Genomic DNA, 17,108 nt, shown 5'->3' with positions numbered 1-17,108 from the left:
CAGTGTGAAAGAATGCAATCTGGTGATAGTGGGATTAAATGAACTTTTTTGATGTCAAGTAATAAAATGATGTGGGTAATTGTGTTTCTGAAAGGGTGGCCTTCAAATCAGATGCACTTTGATAATGCTCCGCCCAACGAATAGTGCACCATTGCACCTCTGCTGCAACCATCTCCTGAGATCCCCAGGGACTACCCAGCAGTGGCAAAAGATCAGGTTCAAAGACCACATATGCATTCCTGAACAGCTCCTGGAACACAAGTTCCAACAGATAGAGGGGGCTTATTAATCGTCTGTACCCCTGGTTGCCCATTAAAATGAAAATCGACACTAATATGTAAATAGAAACCATGTCTGTTATGACATGGTGTCTCCTGGGATCACACAATTATAAAACAACACAATTATAATACCACAAGCATTTGGATTTCACATTAGGGTCAACTTGGTGAGGTAACTCCTTCATGACAGGGCTGACTGAGATAATGAGGCTGATATTTGATTGGTTCTGGGTTGCTATGCTGCTATGTAGAACCTCGCTGAGGAGCCTGAACTGCCATTCATCTGTTCAACTATAAAAGCAGTTCCTTATTAGACATTTCCCTGTAAAATTAGAGTAAATCCAAGTCTTTTTAGTTAAAACAGGAAGGAGAAATTTGGAAACCTTCAAGAAACCTTTGTGGGACATGGTCTGGAGCTGTCTGGTGGGATGCAATGTCGGGATCAAGCAACGATCCAAATATAGACAACGTACATCCTTTCTTTTCTTTAATCACAGTATCGAAGGAAAGCGGTCAGTTAATGGAGCTGTGCTAACATATCCAATTGTAAAATTAACTATAAGAGAAAAGAGGCACTACCTAATAGTATGGCAGCCCAATAATAGATGAATCTACACATGTCAAGAGTCCAGAACCTCATCTGAACATAGATTTCACTGTGGGAAAAGGAAAAACACAAAATCAATACTTTGCTTATGTATATTCACAAGACAGCTCACTTCCAGAGGATTTTAAAGACGAAATAAAATTTACTTTGGAGACTGAGAATTAGGAAATCCAACCAGAGGCAGTCAAAGAGAACTCGTAGTGTAAATAGTAGTAGTTAGGAATGGATTAGTGGTAGTAGCACTCAGAAAGCAAGACTGGAGTTAAACGACCATCCTTAATTTGACCTAGTGATTACATTTAGGAAACTCCATGAGACATAAAGGCCTCTAGGCTTCTTGGAGAGCTTCTCAGGCGTGAAGTGGTGATGCTGGGTAGGAGAGTGTGACTGAGAGAGCAGTTGCGACAGATAGGTATAGTTGCAATTTTTATTCTCTCTACAGATACCTCCATGGCAGCAAGGTGTCTGAGTTTTTGAGTGTCTGAGTTTGTTGTCCCAATCCCCTTTCCCTTCAGGGTGTCATGTGAGCGTCGCAGGATATAAAGCTTGCTGACCCCTGGACGCTCTATAGGGTCTGTGGGGCCAGCACCAGTTTCTGACAGAAGTGGCCCTGTTCTCCTGATCAACCTTAAAGGACCCTAGTACCTTTTAAGCCTCCTTCTCTATATGTTTAAAGACACCCGTTATCAATATTTGCTGCTGAAATCAGTTGCCTCTACCCCTGTCTTCACCAAGAGCTCCCTTTTATTCTAAAGTCTGCATTCTGTATGTTTCTTTTACAGGGATGGTTCATTCATGTATTTAATTAGTTCTGTACATCATTTGTTTTTTTATTAAACTTGGTATTTTTCTAGAACCTTGGCTGGACATTCTTTTATTTTCATTCTACCGTACTAATGTTGTCTGCGATTCATCTGTACCAGTTCACACTGCTCCTGAAGAGTATGGCCTTGTGTCAGCCCGCGTTACCACAAGAGGCCAAGGAGGTATACCTGTTGGGCTGTGCCCGTTTCCCCTTTATGATGGGTAACACTGATGCTCTGCATAGGTGTCTTAGCCACTCATCATCCCTGTACTCCTGCATCTGCCACAGACAGATCATGTGCAGAGTTCTCGCGGGCAACAGAGATTATCAGGCATGGGCTGGAATGATTGTTTCACTGAAGAACAGTCTCAGTAGGACCATCACTATACACAGTGATGGTCCCAGGTCTCAGAAGGAAAGCTAAGGTATTGCATCTCCGGGCCCTGCGATGTTGTCCATTTAGATGCAGACCACTTCCCCAATGTTAAAAGCGAAATCATGCTTCGGGTTACCCCACTGGGTATTTTGCATCAGCATGATCGGCCTGCTGCTGGGGTACTATGGGATTTCTATTGGTTAGGCTCTGCTGTGGCCTTCCCAGAGCATCGTTTCTGGAATGGTTTTCACTGTCCAAGGGGACTCGTGATATTTCCTTAAGAGAGTTGTGCCATTCGCCTTAGAAGGACATAATGTTCCCTTGCCATTGCATCTTTAGTCGAATTCTTACCTCACAGATAATGTTCAAAAAGCAATATCTTGAAATCGTTTTCATATATGTATTTAATTTGAACACTTTTGAAATGGAGTTACATTAATAAAGAGTTCAGATTGTTGGTGCACTTAAAGCATACAGAATGAATGTCTCCATCTACGCTAATGGTATAACTTATTATAGTGGAGGCACCAGGTGAGTATATAGGTCACAATTTTACATAGTGATATATTTGTAAGTATAGGTACATCTGGACATTCCGCAGAACAAAGAGGCTAGTCGCTCTAAACACACACAGATACACATACAGAACACATGCAATGCACACAGGATTGTGTGTTGACATCTAAAAGCAGATGATAGTAAAACGTGTGTTGTTAAATGCCATCTTTTATTAGACATGATTTTTTGTACAGAGCTAATCTATGTTCATAATTACACACAGAGAGTGGTAAGACAAATTTACAACATATGTCTTTCATTCAGATGGGTTAAAGTCTACACACATGAGTTGTTACGTTATTGAATACCTTGGAGAGACAGACTGAACAGTTAGCAGCTCTGGGGTTACAGTGCATTTAGAGGTACAGAGCACAGGAGAAAGACATTGACATATAGGTCATACAGAGAGGATTAAGTTTAGTAGCAGAGGCCACAGGAAGCCTGGTTGCCGCATGCTCAGAGAAAGCCTCAGTTCCACTTACAAACTACGAGAAAAAGAGAAAAAGATGAGTCACGCAGAGCATATACAAGGTTCACGACTCCTGGAGCCGACAGAAGGAGAAATCATTGGCACATCATGCTATGTTTATTTACTTATTGCATTTGTTGGCAGCGCCCAGTGGCGGAGGCATCACGGCGCTAGTACATAATCAAGTACAGAATAACACAATGCTAGGACATACAAGGGAAAGATGAAAGCCATAGAGTTAGGTTGCATCAAATCGTATACAAACGGAATGAGGAAGTCGGGCCTCAATCCTGTGTGTCTTCAATTGAAGCATATCCACAAATATGTAACTTGGGGTTTCTTAAACTTACGACTTATGGTTTCCAGTTTTGATTTGTAACTGATGTTTTGTAACCCAGGTTTGACAGTTGTGGCCTACTACCTCTAATGTCAGTAATATTACATGGCTCATTCTATGATCTGTACCCCTCTAGATGAGCCTACCATATACTTGTGATGACACATGGGTGTGAGGAATCAGGTCATACATACGTTTTGATTGAGTGACAGATCTTATATTTTGAATCATGCAAATGAACAAATAACTGATCGTTGGTCAAATCTTTTCTAATTTAATAGACAGTGAGAGCCAGAATGGATTTGCAAAATGTTTCAGTGATATTCCAACATAAAGATCGGTGGTGCCACAAAGCCACTGTTAACACAGAATTTTATTTTTGGGAATTCTGTAGGGCCTATTTAGGGTCTCCTTCACTTTTTGCTTTTCCCATTTTTTCTTTTTGGATCACTGAACTATGTTTGGTGGTCAGGGAGACTTCTGCTGAAGTCCCCCTGCCACTGCAGCCCTTTTTCATTTATTAAGTAAGGGTCATTCTTAAGCACCTCGTTTGTGCCATAGGGTGATTATAGCTCCCTATATTGATGTTAAGGGGTATCCTGATAGCTATCAAGTTGGCTTCGCCAGGGGTGCAAGCCGATTGAACACATTGGCAGCCCAATGTAAACATTTTGTGGCCAATGAGGTAAACATGTATATATTTAAGTACTACTCTCAGCCATTTTGTTTTAGGGGTTTTCTTGGTTTCGGGAACCATGAGGAAGGCCTAAAATAGCAACTGTGCACAAGTGGCCTCGTTGTGAGCCTTGTAAGGAATCCTCCATATTGGTTTTCACTGGTTTTGACTAGTCTCTGTTCTTGTGCTGATCATATCACACACATGCTGTGGGAACGCTCTGGGTTGAGTGGCAGATTTATGGGCCAACCAGATGGGATGACCACTTAACCTGGACTGGCCAATCCCAGAGACAGTGATTGGTATTATATAAGGGGAAACACTGAGCCGAAGCTCGAATTTGTACTTTAAATGTTGGAAGAACCAGCTTTACCTACCTGTTGGAGGATCTCCTGTCATTTTCCTGCCGGTTCCGGGTTTTAAGGACTAGATCTGACCATTCTGGCTGAATGCTGCATCCTGTGTTGACCACCTGATGGAGTTTCTGGCTACATGGTGTCCCTCTTGGCCTTCTTATGTCCTCCGGCGGGCTCCACTTGTGTGCTGGGCCAGGACTCCCCTGCTGGGACCATCTCCAGGCCTTTTTGCCTCAGGCTTCCCACTGTACCACTGTGGTTGCCTTACCTTGGTGCTGGCCACTGCCATTGCCTGGAAGGGCATTGGGACTCCAAAACCCTGCCTCACCTGCTCTTCAGGGTCGTCCTTCGTTGCGCCCACCATAGCCTTTGCCGTTGGACTGTTTTCTGTGGCTGTGCTGCCCTTTGCTTCAAGCTGCCGAACCCTGCTGTGATGGGTGCTACCCCCTTTTCAATTCAGAGTCTTCCACACTGCTGCTTCTAGCTTGAGCGGCTCTCGTTGTTTGTTCTTCTTCTCCGTCTTAGGGCCATCAACGGCTCAGGAGTGAAGTCTCTGCAGGGTTGCATCCTCTGCCTCACCTTAAGGTTGGTGGTTGTACAGCCCTGACCAGAGGCCTGTGCAAGAAATGACTTAACCATGCCATCTAACATCACACAATACATGGATGTAGGAACAAGTGACTCCTCAGAACGAGTGTTACAAATAGTCAGAAAACATCTGAAGGACTAATGTCTGGGCACACACTTGTTTCATCATCTGATAAAATATATATATTATGGTTGTTCTGTTTTGCAGGGGCATCATCAGTGGCACAGATGCCAGTGCCAGGCATGATTCCACCAAGGTCTGAGGCACATACAAGAATCACCCTGATGGCATGCAAGTTTGTCCTTTCTGTGGCATCACCCTTAGGTCCAACTTTGCAGCCAGCCCATAGGTGGTTTTAGCTGCCTTTACCTACTCCTTCTGGGTTCAGACAGCAGCGTTAATATGAAACGTATGCTGATTGTGTAATAAATAAATAAATAAATTAGAAACGCAGGGACAGTGGTCCCAAAAGGTGCCATGTCAGTAACATTTTTTAACCGTTACACCCTGATTTAGTCAAACTGACAGACAATGCTGTCACAGGAGGGGAAAACTACCTGATGCTTTAGCAGCACTGGAATATGCCATTCTGAAGATGAAGGGGAGGGGGGGTGTTCTTTTCTTACAGCCTGTCATGCCTAGAACAGGTGTAAAGAACCAAAGGTCTTGGAACAGGACAGCTTCTTTATCTTTTTTGTTTTGTTGCGACGCATGGTTTCATGGTGACTCCATGAGGTTAACAGGTATTGATGGACTCTGCCTGATGGCTCCAATTGTGGCGTTTGGGAGTGGAACGAGGCCTTTTTCTTGTAAGCAGTCATAGAAACATGTTCTGCCCTTTTCCTAAGGGCTTTCCTGTGCATGCTGAGGCATAACCTACAGGAGAAAAGTTCACAGTTGGGCCCAAAATACCACACCCGCTCTTGCTTGGATGAGAACATGTGGTGCCTGCATTGTTTGCCGAGCTTCGCTTAATTCAAACATATCCTTATGGATGACATGGCAGGAAAAACCATGGTAAACATGTTTAAAAAGTCGAAAAAAAGGTTACTGAACTGATTCAATACTTCAGTTCCTACCATATGTGTACGCACAGAAAAATGAGGGCTAGGACGGTCCATTTGTGCAGGTGGAAAGGATGCTTAAGCATCCTTTGCCCGAGCCCCTGCTAAACCACATTGCGCATGGTTGGATTATTACTGAACATAATTCTGGATTCACTCTGGCCCCTGACCAAATTCCTCAATGAGCAATCTGTTTGAAGAGTCATCTACTACAAGTAATTCTGGTCAAAGAAAAGGGCACTAAATTACATGTTGCTTTAGTATCACATCTTTCAGAGATTCACATACCTGATGAATACTTATTCAGTTTTGTTTGGAGACCTTGAACCACTTTTAAAAGTTCATGGGCACATGGAGATCATTATTGACCTCCTTTCAGCCAATCAGAATGCTCAGAGAGCAGTCAATAACTACTGGTATTGACTGCATTCTGAACATTTTCACTTCCCAAAGCCGAGAGTGAAGCAACAATGCAGTTTCAGGGCACAATGTTTTTTTTAAAATACACTCCATCCCTTGGAGGATATTTACTGCAACATTCAAGTTAACACACCAAAGAGAAAGCTAAACATGGGAAAATACTTTCACATTTTTAAGAGAAATAATGTTCTTTTACGTTATACCTAATACGTTCGGTTAAACATTTTCCAGTTCAGCCACATTTGCAATCAAAACGCTTACTTATGACGAAGACAACCTTGTTATTTGAATACTACAAAATGAAACCACATTTAATTTACTAAGTTTTTTCTTTACTTTAGTTACCATTTTACAATTGTTTTACTTCATTACCGATGCTCCAAAACATGTATTGTTATTACCACTATGCGCTAATAGCCTTATAGACTTTGACGGTGTCATTATCACTTGGGATAATGACCCTTCCCCAACTTATGGTCCTCGGCTCCGCCTCTGCCATAAGTTGGTGGTGGGCCATTACCCTGTGCTAACGACCCCTCCCTCAGCCTGAACGGCTATATTAAAAACATTAATAATAAAACATTTATTTTGATAGTGCTTCCTGCCCGATTGATGATTCTTCTAAATGCTGTAATAATAGCTGTTAACACCCAAATTATTGGTACTTAATTTAGTGATCATGGAAGGATAAAGGGCTGAGTTACCGGATTTTGTGGCCATATTCTAGTTTTTGCGGCGCTTATTTGGACGACATTGTCATTCATAGCAAAACCTGGGAATAACATATGTACCATCTGTATGATATGACTAGAGCTCTAAGATCAGATGGGGAGGAGAATGCGGTACAACACCCAACACTCTCCACCTACTTCCTTTCCCTCTTCTCACTCCATGAGGCCCACCTTCTCATCCCTCTCTTTCATAGCACATAGAGACAGAAACTGAGACGAGGAAGAGTAGGGATAACTTAATAAAGATCTCCTTGACAGGTACTGAGACGAGGAGGAGGTGCAGAACGATGAAGAGTCCCCCTAAGAACTTGAATGAACATTCTAGCTGTCATCGCTCATTCAACATAAAGAGAGAGGAAGGACTTAACGTTTTGTCAGACTGTCCCAAAAGGATCCACTAAATTGGAAGATGTCCAGAGTGTAAGACTAGGATGTGTACGAAGGAGTCGAGGCATCCCTATCCAGTCCATCGTGCCTGGGCGGACCGGGGAACTGGAGAAGAAGAGGTGTAGGTGGAAGCAGTGACTGGACCACACGGTTGTGGCAGGGCGTGCAACCCTCCCAGAGAGAAGCGCGACAGAGCCGCTGCAGATGGCACAGAAGCAGCAGTAGAATGTGAGAAGCTGAACAAGATGTTTGTGAAGCACGCAACCGACAGTGAAGAACCGGCACAGTCCCAGAATGTACATGAGCCGTTAGGATCGAGAAAAGTAGCAAGCAAGAGAAACCTCAAACCCGGGGTCTGGGACCCAGGTATACTTAACAAGACTATCTTAAGCAATTGGTCATATGCTAGTACTTGGCAGCAGAGTGAACCAGGTATATCAGGAACAAAATACAGAGGGGGAACAGGGTCTGGGACCTGCACCACGTCTATATTTGAGAAAGGCCAGGGGAAGGGAGACAGTCCCCCTATCATTGTGAACTGTGATAAAAAGCCTGAGAAAGGCCAGGGGAAGGGAGACATTGCCCCTGGCATTGTGAACTGTGACGAAAAGCCTGAGAAAGTCCAGGGGAAGGAAGACATCCTCCCTGGCATTGTGAACTGTGAAACTAAAGCCAGAGAAAGGCCAGAGAAAATGAGTGATTCTCCCTGGAGTTGTGGACTGTGAAACTAAAGCTAAGAAAGGCCTGGGGAAGAGAGTCATTCACCCTGGTGTTGTGCATTGTGACACTAAAGCCAAGAAAGGGCAGGGGAATGGAGTAAATTTCCCTGGTTTTGTGAAAGTAAAAGCCAAGCGAGTGTGAGAACCAAGCCAAGGAAGGCCAGGGGAAAGGAGTCATTCGCCTGGAATTGTGAAATAGTGAAACCAAGTGAAAAGAGTGCAGGGGAAGGGAGTCATGCCCACTGGCTTTGTGTGGGGAAAGACACTGAGAGCCAGACGCCAGGATAAGGAAGCCATTCTCCTGGTAATTGAGCTCACAGGAAGGATCAAATCAGTGATCCAGGGGAAGTGAGTAATTCCCCCTGTAGAGAAGAAATAATTAACTTTTGAATCCAAGCCAGCAATCCTTTGTTTGAAGTATTGAAGTCAGGGGAGGGGAGTCACTCCTTCTGGTGAAAGGCTTGCACACAGAATTGTGCCATCCAGTCTAGGGGCAGGGATTCATTCTCCTGGACCAAGACCATTGGTACAACTGTAGTTTATTTATATGTGTAGGGGACAGTGATAGGGAAATTTGACACAGGATGGTGGACTCTTTGTAGTTGCAATGACATCCTGACAGATCCATTAGCACTTTTAGTTGAGGCAGGGAAACCTCTTAAATGTCTATAGGAATCCCAATGCCACCTGTGTGCCAGTGCCCTCCTTCTGCACCCTTACATAACGCATTCACTACTCAAAGTGTTCAGATAACCTCACCCTATGTCGACATATTATCTTGTTGTTGCTCGAAGATCATTGTAAATGTACATTCACCATTTGTATACCAAAAAGGTACAGGACTGACAGTGCTAGTGAAAGTGGCTCTTCACAGAGTAAAGGTACATGGCCTAACCTTTTGAAAAACAAAAGAGGTTCCGCAAAGCCAACGCAAGTACACTGTGGGCCCTGTGGATTCCTGTTTTCAGTCCAGTCTTTGCTAGCTGGCTATGGTGCAACATATGCTGAGCTAGCAGTAAGTGGTCTGTTGTGCTCCTGGCTTTTTTTTTATTTTGTATTCTTTTATTGGCATTTTACAAACAACAGTACAAATGTACGAACAGCCATCAATGACAATTCCATCTTCCTACAACTCAAGTCGCATTTTTTGTTAATTAACATTGGAGAGAAATTGCATGCGGATGGGGTCCTGGCCTTGTTGAGGCCCATACAGGGCAACCATTCATTGTTTGTGCAGAGACAACTGTGTGCAGAAGGGGCTTGCTGAAGGGTCATAAATGGCAGCTCTGCAAGAGGTGTGTGTGTCTAGGTGTGTGTACTGCCATCCTTCTCTCCCTGCCCCTTACACTTCCCTTTCTGTGTCCCACTGTGGGCTCCCTACTTTTCTCATGCATCTCCTCTGAGTGTCCCACCTTTGTCCTCCTCTTGCACTCTGCTTTATACTCCCATTATCTTGCCATTCCCTTCCAATTGCTTTTCTAGGTTCCATCCTTTCTCTTCATGTGAGTGTCCCGTGCCATGCATGAGGAGATCTGCTCCTCTGCATGCTCCACATGGTGCACACCCTCCTCTCCATGTCCCACATTTCTACCCGTCCTTTGTGTGCCCCTGCTGTGCATGAGAGGCTCTTCTTTTCTTCTCCATACCCCATGCTGTGCATGAGGTACACTGTACCAGTGGGGTTCAGCATGCCCCGACATTCTTAGCCTTTCATAGAACATGTACATTATTTTGAAGCGCTACGAGACCTTCACAAGTAGTAGTTAAATTCTGATAGGGTACCTTTTCAAGAGCTTTCCAGAAAGCAAGAGTTATGAAAGTTGGAGATGCATTGACAGCGGAAATACGAGTTTCACTTACACACTCAGAAGAGGTAAAGTACAGGCAGGGGCATCCAGGCCTTGAATACACAGCAGGTAGATCACAGCCAGCACTATTGCAACCTTTCCCTTATGCACTGGACAGGAGTAGCTTGAGCATTGTTATGGGGATGCCCATGCAAACTACTTTAGCACAAACAGGATTTTATATTAGTATATCTTTGAGGTTTATTGTATAGCGCCAATGTGCCACTGAAGAGATACTCAGATGCCCTAACACGAGACAGGAAAAGCGGGATTAGACAATCACTTTGTAGGTACCCTAGGCAGAATGTCAGTCAGATGTCAGTCAAAAGGATCTGGATAGCAAAGTTAGTCCAGAGGTTGACACTAAGGCGGGACGAGTAGGAACCTGGGCAGCTGATGAGGTGAAGAGATGTTGATATTAGATTATGGCTAGAGATATAATGCAGCCATGTGTCCTTGAGTTTGGCAGGGTAACGGGGGAGACTGATTCATCGAAAAAACATGTTTTTGAACTTAACTTTCATCTGATCGGGATCTAGTGGAGAGATGGGAATCCAGAACAGATGTGCTCCTGGTTAGGTGAACCGATGATAGCTTGTGGAGCACAGTTCTGTATGACCTGAAACTTAGAAGTGGGGAAAAGTGAGGTTGCCAAAAGAGCCAAATCATGTTCAGGCTGTGTTGATCACTGTGGTGGCTCCACTGAGATGTGTCATGCATGCTGCAGCACAACTCATCAAAGAACTATGCAAATTCGGCCACATCACCTGACCCTTATGAAACTGCACTGGCTCCTGCTGCAAACCTGTATCACCTTTAAATCCTGCAGCATCATCTACAAGGCTGTCACCCTGACGTCCCAAACTACCTCACTGAGAAACTCAGCATCTCTGGAGGCCTGCGCTTCACCAGAAGTAAGGACATGTGCAGACTTGACCTCCGGTGCAGGAAGGAAGAAATCAGAAGACAGGCCTTCTCTGCATACCCTCCAAGACTCTGGAACCTCCTCCCCATAAACATCTGACTTGTCTCCTCGCTTCTACAGTTTAGGTAGGAGCGCAAGGCCCTCCTCTTCAAGGAATGGCTCCTCCCTAACCCTAGATCCATACACCATCCACGCCCCACCCTACCGGAGACCGGGTTGTCTGATTCCCCCAGTTTCCTCCCATGGTTACTTGTAGACCCATTGCTGACAACTGCCCTCCATGCCCTGTTGTTAGTTCCCCACACCCTTTTTTGTCTGCTCCCTAAACTTGGGAACTTGTTCTTCCCCCTATGATTGTAAAGTGCCCCACTCAATAAATACACTAATAATAATAATTCCTCGGAGTCAGAGAGGATGGGGAGAATTATCTTCAGAATTCCAAGGTTGCAAATGCAGATGTTCCAATCTTGGATACTTACGGGAAGAAAGGTAGGCCACAGTCAAAGGACAAGGAAGAGTAAATGATGCCATGGAATGCAGGGGACAGGTTAGCTTAAACATGCTTTTTTTTAACTGTTAGAGGCTATTGTATAGCATTCTGATGTTTATTTAAAGTAGGAAATCAGTGATTCGATGATGGTTTTCAGTGTTAGAGGCCAACTTGATCTGGATTTGCAAATTGGCATACATTTAAAAATGAGGGTGAAAGCTTTTGATGAGATCTGCCAGCGGTTTTACATAAATATCCAACAGTAGGTGACAAATAGTGGCTAGTTGAGGAACCGGTCAGGATGGGCAGTCTTAGGGTTATTTAAATCAGAGAGCTAGAGATGAATGGGTCTTAAAGGCTGTGCCAAATATTAATGCTGCATCTCAATCCAGGCAACAGGACTTAAACTGATTTTCATGAACATTCACTGGACACTGTTCAAGTGGCCAAGTTTAGAAGGAATACCATCTACAAAGCCTCACCAACAAGAGGATAAGGTAGGCATAGTTTACCTGAAAGTGCAGATACAAGGAGAGTCCCCAGGTGCTGTGGCATTAGCTGGCAGCTGCCTCTTGGTGGAGGGGGAAGATCTTTGATTGGTCATCAGCCTCACAGCTGCAAGGTAAGTCACTTCTGCAAGTTAATGAAAGAGAGATAGAATCGTAATCTGTGAGAAATAGCCCATCGTGTACTCATTCTGGTGAATGGTAGGTGGCCCATGTAAAAAGCAACAAATGAAAGATGTGGAGATAATTAACTTTAAAAATTGCACAACAAATGGACATGCAAACAGCCTACACAAAGAACCTCAGCTGATGCCATCAACATTGCAATAGCACTGCAATGAGTAGAAGTTACTTTTAGATGATAGGCTAGAGCACAATACCAACTCATCTTAGTACTAAGCATCAAATACTTTTGCATGGCCTTCAAAATCCCAACATGTCCAAGGTGTTCCGCACCCATCCGTCTATCCATTTGTGGCTGTTCTGGAATATAAACTTGACTTGGAGCTGAGCTATGAATGGCAAGCAATTGTTTGCAAAATTAAGGAGCATACGTAGAGAATTGTAGGTACTACTGTGAGCAACCTGCCTTCACCCTTAGATCTTGACCCAACAAATTAAAACATTAGAAGAGATTATTAACCTGCGGCTTCTGGAGAAAGGGCTAGGATGGAAGGCAAGGGGGTAGGACAGCTCTTAGGACTGCAATGGGCCAGTTTGCTGATCATCCTATCAGTGATAGAATTCTAGGGTCTACACCACTAGACCTGAATCCAAGGAATAGTCGCCTATACTATCTAGATGGACAGCCATTCACGTATGAGAACCAATACTTCGAATGGATTGTGTCCTCCCACGTATTCCTCATCTTGTGATAAATCGTTATCTCCAGCTTTGCTGCTTCGGAAAAAAAAATTCTCGGCAGAGGGCGCTGTGCTGGAGGTCGTGGCATTGATTGTCCTTCGACATACTCCGTACACTGTCGACGTCACCGATGGTATAAATAGCTCGAGCCGCGCCCGTTGCTTCAGTTCTGTTTTTCCGATTGCTTCGCTATCGAGAACGGCGCGCTCATATTTTCTGTGAACAAAGTGTTGTCATCTTCGACACCTTCGACACCCAGAACTGGGTTTAAAAAGTGTGCAGATTGTGGATCTAAGATGTCGATCACCGATCCCCACCGGATTTGTCTCTGGAGTCTCGGTTCCAGTCACCGAACCGACGACTGCGGGTCCTGCCAATCTATGACCGAAAAAGCTCTTCATGAGAGGAGAGGTAAACTGTCGGTGGGGAGGGAGGCCTCAAAAAAGGTTTCATCAAAAAGACACAAGAAAGCGACTGATTCTAAGGAATCGGATCACCATGGGCACTCGAAGAGATCTCGATCTAGGAGTAGATCGAGACACTCTTCGTCGTCATCGAAAAAAAATGAAGAGGAGACATAGATCTCCCTCATCATCTTCTTCTTAAGAGTCGACCGAAGAAATTTGTTGTCCGACTAAATCGGATTCTCCCAGTAAGTGAGAAGATTTCCACAAAAAGATGATGGAGGTTTTCGAGAATGCGGCCCGACCCCCTTGAAAGACCCTCGAAAAAGCCATACCCCTAAAGTCGCTCCATTGGACGACAAAGGGAAGTCCAAGGCTACCATGGCCAAGACCAGTAGCGTCGAGGAATCCAAAAAACCTCGAGTCGACGTAAAACCGTCGAAGATTCTTCGAGAGTCAAGCACCTCTCCAGTGCCATGCAAGAAACACAAGTCGTCGAAGACGTCGACAACTTCGTCGACGCCCTTGACGTTGATAATTTCGACGCCAAAGCCAAATGCGTCATCGACGCCATTATCGAAGTCATCTTCGAAAACTTCGAAGACTTCGAAGACACCCTCGAAAACTTCGAGGGATTTGCCATTTCCTTCGAAGCAGATGGAAGAGGAAGAAAGGAGATTCACTCCTTTGCCCAGGTCAGACTTTTTCAAATCTATGACAGCAATCTATGAAGAGTCTGCTTCAGAAGAAGACGAGGTTACTCCTTTGGGAGTTACTTATGGTACAAGACAAGTTCCTGAGGAACTTATTGACCAGGAATCTAGAATGAGAGACCTGAGTGATACTCTACATTCTGCCAGTGGAGTTGACACATCCCCAGAATTAGAGTTCGCCAAACCTGATCCTGCAGAGCATGCAGATGCTGGGTACAGGGGTCTTATGACCAGGGTAGTTGAATATATGGGTTGGGGTAATACTTCACCCATTTTTGAACAAGATGACATGAGGGATATAATCGTCAAGGGACCTCAGAAAGATCCTGTTCTCCCTTTTCACAGGGCCCTTCAAAGGACTGTGGAGAAAAACTGGGAGAAACCAGAATATATTGCTGCTGCAGATAGCACTTTTCCAAGAAAATATTGATCAGCTGGAATGGATCCTGAATATTTGAATAAAAATCCGAGAGTTTAGTCATTCAGGCAGCATCTACTTCAAAACAAACTGCTTATCAACTATCCCTCCAGATAGAGAGGATAAAAAAATTGATGCCTGGGCACGTAAAGTTTTCACGTCAGGCAGTATGGCACTTAAGTCGGCAAATGTCACCTGTACCCTAGCCAGGTTTACCCATACCCTGTGGGACTGTATTTCGGCGGCGGCTGATCATATTCCGGAAGGCGAGGAAAGGGAAGGCTTCCTGAATATAGTCAAAGACGGGAAGGAGGCAATGGGGGAATGTCTCCAGTCTGGACTGTATACTGCTGATAGTATCAGCAGATCCATGGCTGCAAGCATTGTGCTACGCAGATTTGCGTGGTTGAGGAAGTTGGGATTTGCACCAGACGTGCAAGCTAGACTCCTCAACATGCCCTTTGATGGCTCGAGGCTCTTTGGCAGAAAGGCTGATGAAAGCCTAGAAAAACTTCAGACCTCGAAAGCGGGAGCTAAATCACTTAGCGCCTCTTTGTGCCAGCCTCTAAAACCCTATTCCAGCTCATCTTCCTGGAGGGGTCATTCTTTTCGATACTACTCCTCTTTTGCTAGAGGAAGAGGACAGGCTTCTCAAAGTGGCAAAAGAAACTTCCCTCGTGGAGCACGAGGAAAAGGTAAAAAATCAGCCTCAGGAGCGGCATCTGTACCCTCAGCCACTCCTGCAGCCGCCTCCAAATCCCTCTGGGACCTTGTTACACAAAACACCAGTGGGAGGCAGGATCTCTCAACATCGGAAGGAATGGGGGGGAATTACCTCAGATGCTTGGGCACTGGAAACAGTAGCCCAAGGTTACTGTCTCCCCTTTCAGAAAGGCCTCAGAATCATCCACCAGGAGCCAACTCCGCCAAAATTCCAGATCCGCTCCTGTTGCATGAAATTTTAACCCTGCTAGAGAAAGGTGCCATAGAACTGGTACCTTTAGCGGAGAGGAACAGGGGTTGGTACTCCCCATATTTTCTCATCCCAAAAAAGGACAGAGGACTGAGACCCATCTTGGACTTGAGAAACTTGAACAAGTTCCTCAGGAGGACAAGTTCAAGATGGTGACTCTTTCTCAGATCCTTCAGGCTCTCCAACTCCAAGATTGGTTGGTATCATTGGACCTTCAGGATGCTTACTTTCATGTGCCAATCCATCCAAAGCACAGAAGGTACCTGAGGTTCGCGATTGGCAATTCTCATTATCAGTTTCGAGTTCTGCCATTCGGGTTGACCTCCGCCCCGAGGGTTTTCACCAAACTGTTGGCGGTTGTGGCAGCAAGTCTCAGGAGAAGAGGTATTCACATATATCCCTACCTGGACGACTGGTTGATCACAGCAAGTTCTCCAGAACAAGCTCAGGAACATCTTTCGATCACCTGCCACTTCCTCCACAAACTGGGCTTCTCCCTCAATTTCAAGAAGTCCCACATGATACCATCCCAGAAACTCCAGTTTATCGGAGCAGTCTTGGACACTTCATCGGGAAAAGCCTCGCCTCCCGAAGTGAGAGCTCTCCACATCCAGCAGATGGTAATGAAGTTTCAGAATGCCCAACATCTACCGGCCTTAGATTTTCTCAGGTTGCTCGGTCTCATGGCATCCTGCATTTTCCTAGTACCAGAGGCCAGGTTGAGAATGAGATCCCTTCAATGGGCACTCAAAACTCAGTGGTCCCAGTTCTCAGGGAATATGTCGGATCTTCTGCAAGTCCTGAGCGCAGTTGCTCAGGATCTTCTATGGTGGGCTTGCAACAACAACATTCTCAAGGGAGAGTCTTTTTGGCAACAATGGCCGGAGATAAAGGTAGTGACGGACGCCTCACTCATGGGGTGGGGAGCACACACCAGCGATCTGACAATCAGCTGTTGTTGGTCTCCATCGGAGTCCAAACTACACATCAACCTATTGGAGCTGAGGGCAATCGGACTAGCTCTGAAGGCCTTTCTGCCCTCTGTACAGGGAAAGAATGTCCTGATAATGACGGACAATACAGTGGCCATGCACTATCTCAACAAGAGAGGAGGTGTAGGGTCACTGCCACTGTGCAGAGAAGCAACGCAGCTCTGGTTCTGGGCAATACGAGAAGGAATCTCTCTGTCGGCAATTCACCTAGCCGGAGAGAAGAACACAGCAGCAGACACCCTGAGCAGGCAGAGCACGGTCTCTCACGAGTGGGAGCTGGCTCAGGAAGTCCTTCTGGAGATCTTCGCCCTTTGGGGAACCCCTCAAGTGGATCTGTTTGCCACCACGATCAACCGGAAGTGCGATCAGTACTGCTCAAGGGAATTTCCTCAAAGAGGAGCTCTGGGAGACGCATTCGTAGTGGAGTGGAAGTTTCCACTGCTGTACGCGTTTCCCCCAGTCCCCGTGATTCCTCAAGTAATCAGGAGGTTGAGAAAGTTCAGGAAAACCATGATCCTAATTGCCCCGGATTGGGCCAGGAGAATGTGGTACCCAGACCTTCTAGACATGTCCATCTGCCCTCCAATACGTCTTCCGCAAA

At 45.2% G+C, this 17,108-nt stretch overlaps 1 protein-coding gene across 1 annotated transcript in view; it reads right to left on the bottom strand.

Annotated features, from left to right (window-relative positions):
* Positions 1 to 2,777: 2,777 nt before the first annotated feature.
* The window catches only part of KIF5A (kinesin family member 5A), a 902,746-nt gene continuing 888,415 nt past the window's right edge, over positions 2,778 to 17,108 (bottom strand). Inside the window, exons 28-29 of the mRNA XM_069653594.1 lie at positions 12,150 to 12,270; positions 2,778 to 3,112 (exon numbers count right to left, since the gene is read on the bottom strand). Of these exons, the coding sequence (XP_069509695.1) occupies positions 12,192 to 12,270 (79 nt within the window). The 3' untranslated portion in view covers positions 2,778 to 3,112; positions 12,150 to 12,191. The remainder of the gene's footprint in view (positions 3,113 to 12,149; positions 12,271 to 17,108) is intronic.

The sequence above is a fragment of the Ambystoma mexicanum genome, chromosome 3q, assembly GCF_040938575.1.
Source record: "Ambystoma mexicanum isolate Mex_15411 chromosome 3q, UKY_AmexF1_1, whole genome shotgun sequence".
Classification (NCBI taxonomy): Eukaryota; Metazoa; Chordata; class Amphibia; order Caudata; family Ambystomatidae; genus Ambystoma; species Ambystoma mexicanum.
The sequence above is the reverse complement of the archived record's forward strand: the minus strand, read 5'-3'. Positions and strand labels throughout refer to the sequence as shown.